Raw genomic sequence first — 5,858 nt, 5'->3', positions numbered from 1 at the left:
GCAGGAATGTGTGAGGTTTGGCTGGAGGCAAATCAGTGTGAATCCATCTGCAATTTCAAGTGCAACAGCATTTAAACTAAGAGGAAAATACGTTTAAATAAAATGTTTCTAAAGAAATGGTGCAGCTAGGTGGTACCGTCGATATAGAAAGATGAAGAATGAGTAAAACCTGTTTCTTTTGCTGAGCTTTTATTCTTTTCATTAAGGTTATTCTTTTCAGCCAGAGTACTAACTGATATGTTGAAGGAAAATTAACCTATAATTAGTCTTATTCGTCTTAGGATTGTTTCTGTTGCTGAATTTGTAGATGGCATGTTTTCCCCTGTCTGTGATTTGCACCTGCAGTTTGGGGCAGAGCAGAAGAGATGTTCAGGATGAGTGCACGTGATACCCCAGAGAGAACAAAGGAATATCTGAAGATATTTGCACTGCTTCCTGCTCTCTGTGGGATTCATCTGCATTTCTTTTTGTTTGTTTGTTTTATTTTAAAGCACTTGGACAGCTTTCCCATTCTCGGCTGCCTGAAGAATGGCTTGCTCTAAAGCATTCTTTGCAAATCGCGGGGTGGAACAGCGCTGGCGTCTTCATGACGCACATCCCGCAGCCCTCAGCTACTCCCTCCTGCAGCAAACGCCTGCCACAGCTCCCCTAAAAATTGTGCACAATCTCAGGTCGATGCAGAGAGGTAAAATTGGTAAATGCACCAAGCACAGCCACAGCTATGGGTTAGGACTGCTCACCTGGGAGACAGAGGCCTCCAAGACAAGGCTAATCCTACCTCATTTCTCTTGGCACGTAATACCCTGGTGCAACTTCAAGCTGCCTGAGGCTGCCTCAGGTTGCAGCATAGCCCACCTGGCTGGTGCCATGGTTGAGTAGCCACAGAGACAGACCAAAGCCAGCTCACTGTTTTCCTCTCTGTTCCTCTGCCAAGTGTAGCTTGGTGAGACTAGAGGATGTGGCCAAGAATTTAAAAAACATCAAGAGAAAGCAGAAGCTGGAGTACATCAGCTGCTCACAGGAGTCTCCTAGCGAGGTGGGGGGCAGGTTTTCATATGATTTCACCAACAAAGCTATTTACTCAAGTCTAGATTATTTAAAGAGAATAATTTATGGATGCTCGCTATACGTGATTGATAAATCTCAGAATATCTTCTTGCACATGCATGTGGTGTTGGTGGCATTTACTGGTCCAAAAATATACTTTCAAGACAGGGTTTGGTTTAATTTTTCTACAGTTCTTTAAAAGAAAATTTGAGCTCAAGCCAGAAAAATCATAAATAACTCATGAATAAATAATTACAATTCATAAACACCTCGAGCTTGCTTCCCATATAGTACACTCCTTTCTGCCTGGGACTCTTTAGTGAATTGAGAGTATTGCTACTATTTTAGGTGTTTGCTGCTACGTGTCCAAGAGGGACTAAATTTGTCTGTGCCTCGGTGCATGCTGAAGAGGAACAATGAAAAGTTTAAGTCCAGCGATGAGCCAGAAAGGAAGCGAATTGAATCCATGAATGAGCCTGCTGTTCTCCTAAAATAATCCCCCAAATTATTTTTTTTATTTAAAAGCTCAAAGGCAGACTGTAACACCCTGCTCACACCAAACACTCCTGTCACGTATATGAACACCCCTGCAGACAGTGGGACTCTATCTGACTCCTGTTCTGATCATAGCTTGGGCCTGAAATGCTGTTAATATTAGAACTGGGGAATTTTCCCCTGAGAAAACCTCCTCCATTTCCTTTTTTTTTCTTTTCTGGTTAAGTCTAGTTAGAGTTTCTCAGGCCCATTCTGTAAGGGAAGAAGATCTTGGTGGAAGTGCAACTCTCCTATCTTTGAGGAAGGGTATGTCTCGCATCCCAGGGAGCTGCTTTTATTGACAACGGTGGCAGCAGATGGTGCTGGTTGTACTTCCCTAATCAGAGACTCCAAATCTGCTTGTCCCTGTGTGGCCTGGTTTTCCTTCACTTCAGGATGCTTCTTGGTAGATATATGTGACACTCTTACGACAGCAACACAATTCATGGCAGCTTTTCATGCCGCTATCCCAGGAGTAATTTATGGAGCGAAATTGCTCTCTTTGGAACCAGCTGAATTTCCCTTTGTCTGAACCTCTCCAGCAGCAGCAACTCAGCCCTGCAGTTGTTGCTATTCTTGCTTGAGTTACTCCCAAAATACTCTAAATGCTGCTCACGAAGTCTGAAGCACCCTGAGACCTTGCAGTCTGAAACAGAACAGAGAGGCAGATGTGGGTAATGTTTTGGAGGCAGCATAGGTTAGCAGTTCATCAGCTGCAGTTTGAGTTTTCTTCTCTGTTGTTACTGACTTTTATTCACCCTAAATTGCTCCAGGGTTCAGTGTGGGAGCCGGAACGTAAATTCTGACTGACTTCTGGCTTTTCTCAGGCAACATGGACAAAACATGCTGAGAACTACTTGGTATGCCCTTTCACTGCGAGCTGTTAGGCTGGAATGGGGGCAGTTCACAAGGTACTACCAGCTATTCAACAGCAAGAAATATAATGGAGATGTGAGCATTGATGTTTGGTCGCTGTTGAAGGGCATTTACTTTTCTGCTCTTGCTTCGCGGTGGTTCCTGCCAAGAAACATGACCTCATGTCCTGCCTGCAAAGTTAAGGTGAAGGCTCTTGGTCCAGAGCCTTGATGCCTGCTATGTTTTAAAGGTGCAATTTGTTTCCTGTCTTGTTCCAGGTCCTTTTTTGGAGTTCCCAGCATTTCTGAGTGATTCTCTGGAAGTCCTTTATCTGAACGACAATCAGCTGGACTCTGTCCCGCAGTCCGTTTGCCTTCTGAAAGGTTTAACAGAACTTTATTTAGGAAAGTAAGTCCATGTCCTGAAAAAGCTATGAAGTATTATTTCCGTGTTGTTTTAGTGACCAGTCTTCTGTGGAGCTCCACCCCAGATGTCCCACGCTTCTGAAGTCAAAAAAGCTGGAAATAGTCAGCTCCTTGTTAGAACTGTGCCCATCATTTGCTTTAGATAAGGAGAAGGCTGGCTTTTTGAACTAGGGAAGATGATCTAATGCTTTGAACACGGGTCTGGGAATCCAATGTGCCTCTAGTTCGTTCTGGCTTTTTGCTGTCACCTTCTATAGTGTTAGTGTCAATAACTCATATTTTTTGCCATTATTTCCTCAACTATCCAGTAAAGATTATTACACTTGTCTGCCCCAGAGGATAAATTGAGGTTATACATCACTTTTAGGATGGAAATTACTATTAAAGTGCTGAGTAGTCTTATTAAAATGTTAATGGAAGATTTCTGCAAGGAGAGAATAGTGTAATCTGAGAGTCCGTGAGAGCAGCTACTTACACACAAAGCCTGGTTGTTGGTAGATTTATTTGTTTTTGTACAGTAACCCTGGTATCCGAGAGCTTCCTCCAGAACTTGGACAGCTGGCTAATCTCTGGCAGCTGGATATCGAGGAACTAAATATCAGTAATGTTCCAGCAGAGATCAGAAAAGAGGGTAAGGCTGATCCTGTGTGTTCTTTATTAAATTGACTGAGCGTATAATGAAAATCGTTCCTTTTAATGGTTCTGAACAGGAACAGACAGTGTGTGCCCAGGCCCTTGTTGCGGTTAACTGGAATTGCATAGGGAAACCTCCCTATGCACGTTTGCAAATTTGATAGTCAGCGCTAAGCTCTGGCTATGTGATCAATCTAAGATAGATCACACGTTAAAATGATGACTTAGAAATGCAGTATTTTGCTTGCAGTCTGCATGCTGGATAAATTCCATGGCTTGCTTTCTGAACACATATATTTCAGGGTGTTCAGATGGTCCTTCTAAAGACTGAAGTGTTTGGGATCAGCGGTCACAGTCACATTGAAGTGACTTTATTGTAAGCTGCTAGGTTGTTTGATCTATTACAATACTGTCGTCTTCTTTTTTGTGTGTTTTTAAAAAAAAAATCCTGTGGGAACAAAGTTATTAGGAATTATTGCTTCTCCAGCACACTGTTGAAGTCTAAATCTAATTTTAACTGGAAACATAAAAGTAGAAGGAAAAACTGAGTATTTTCCAATAGTAAATTAGTATTTTATGTTTCCTTTGAGCTTCTGAAGCATACGAGCCGCAGCATTTGTTTCTTCTTACAGTGCTCCATTGTAGAGCCTCAGAGCAGTGACCTTTTTCTGGGGTCTCTGTCTCAGGTTTGTCTACCAGAGGTTTCTTTGTTTATTCTCTGGGTTGTCTCAGCCCACAGCAAAACTGCAGGGAAAATATTAATTCAGCTGATGCGTCTGCAGCAGTAGGTTTTGTGCAGTCCTGCTGCACATGTGTACATTTGTAACTGCTAACCACAGATAAAGCCTGTTCACTTCCCCCCCATAGGCCCCAAAACAGTGCTGGCATACTTACGAGCACAGCTGCGCAAAGCAGAGAAGTGTAAGCTAATGAAGATGATCATCATCGGTCCTCCACGACAGGGAAAATCAACACTGATTGAGATCCTGCAGACAGGAAAAGTCCCTCAGATGATGCACAGCGATGCCACTATACGTACAACAAAGTGGGAGCTCCCCAAGCCAGTGGGACACAAGGCAAAGGTGAACAACAATCGAAGATCCTTAGCCCCAGTGGGATGTTTGAGCCCTGCAGTGTCCCCTTTGGATTGAAATTGCCTGCCCTTTTATAAAGAAGTTTCCATTACCCATGAGCCAGATTTCAAAAGCAATGTGTATTTAGATCCGTCACAATTCCTCTGTTTCATCTCCAGCTCATACTAGAGGACAGTTCTGTTCTGAGCACTCAACTTTGTATCCTAAAGAGAGAAAGCCATGCATAGACTGCTTAAATTTTGGCTCTCCCCGCTTGGGTGGTTTTTGGACACCGATTCTGAGAGAATGTTTTAAAACAGCTTCTCTAAAGCAGATTGTCCTTTCATTTCATACATCAGTACCTAAAGCTGGATTCCCTTGATACCAGAATTGCCCTAGGTGGGAAAAGTGGGTGGAAGGTAGGATGCCTGATCTCTGGTGTGATCCAGGGATGTCTGAGGCATACCTTAAACACCCAAATCTCAGATGGCTCATTCAGGCAGTGTGTTGACCCATACTGAACTCATTTGGACAGCACTGATTTCATTCAAGCATTCATAGGTGGCACTGTCCACTGCCTGTGTAGTAACACAGGGATGAGAGCATGCAGATTTGGTCCTGAGGTCTTGTCAGAGCTGAGGGTGGGAGAACGCGTGGCTCTCCCTTCCCAGATGAGAGCCACGGCCACCAGGCTGCTTTGGAAGGGGTGGAGGAGCCTGCTGAGTTCAGCTATTCTGCAGTGAAGAGTGCCAGGCCAGAGACAGAAATAAAAAGAGCAAGCACAGCCTGACTTTAAAGAGAAGACTTTGGTGGGAGAAGGGATTTTGTGCATTTTGTGTTGAAGAGCAATTGAATAAAATAAATTAAACCTAAACAGCATCAGAGACCTAGAGTGGGATCAAGATGCTGACCAGGCTTTTATCCCCGCCTCTGAGTCTCTGTCTCTCCATACAAGCACCCCCAGCTGAAGGATTTTTGGATGAACAAAGCAGTCCTGGTGCTAGTTAGGGCTTGGTTTAAACAATATGGAGGTTCTTCCAGCTGTTTCTGGAAGAATTCAAACTGGGACTATGCTGGGAGATCAGAGCCCTGCTGAGATCCTTAGCTCCTTGCTGAAATCTCGTAGGGTAACTTCACATGTGGGATCAGTCAGTACTTGGACCTGAACCAGTGAACAGAGCCCACTCGGTGTTATGTGATGCTCTGAGGGTGCTGGCTGGAGCAGGGTCTGGTTTTCTGCTTAGTCATGGGCTTCTTGCCTCCCCAGAGCCAAGTCATTTAGGGACAGAGC

General features: G+C 43.9%; 1 protein-coding gene across 1 annotated transcript in view; it reads left to right on the top strand.

Moving 5' to 3' along the window:
* Window positions 1-5,858, top strand: part of LRRK1 (leucine-rich repeat kinase 1) — a 70,692-nt gene that overhangs the window by 34,128 nt on the left and 30,706 nt on the right. Inside the window, exons 12-14 of the mRNA XM_010182311.1 lie at window positions 2,715-2,844; window positions 3,380-3,492; window positions 4,362-4,576. Of these exons, the coding sequence (XP_010180613.1) occupies window positions 2,715-2,844; window positions 3,380-3,492; window positions 4,362-4,576 (458 nt within the window). The remainder of the gene's footprint in view (window positions 1-2,714; window positions 2,845-3,379; window positions 3,493-4,361; window positions 4,577-5,858) is intronic.

This window comes from Mesitornis unicolor, unplaced genomic scaffold (assembly GCF_000695765.1).
Source record: "Mesitornis unicolor isolate BGI_N332 unplaced genomic scaffold, ASM69576v1 scaffold10004, whole genome shotgun sequence".
Taxonomy (NCBI): Eukaryota; Metazoa; Chordata; class Aves; order Mesitornithiformes; family Mesitornithidae; genus Mesitornis; species Mesitornis unicolor.
This window is presented reverse-complemented; position numbering and strand designations above follow the sequence as displayed.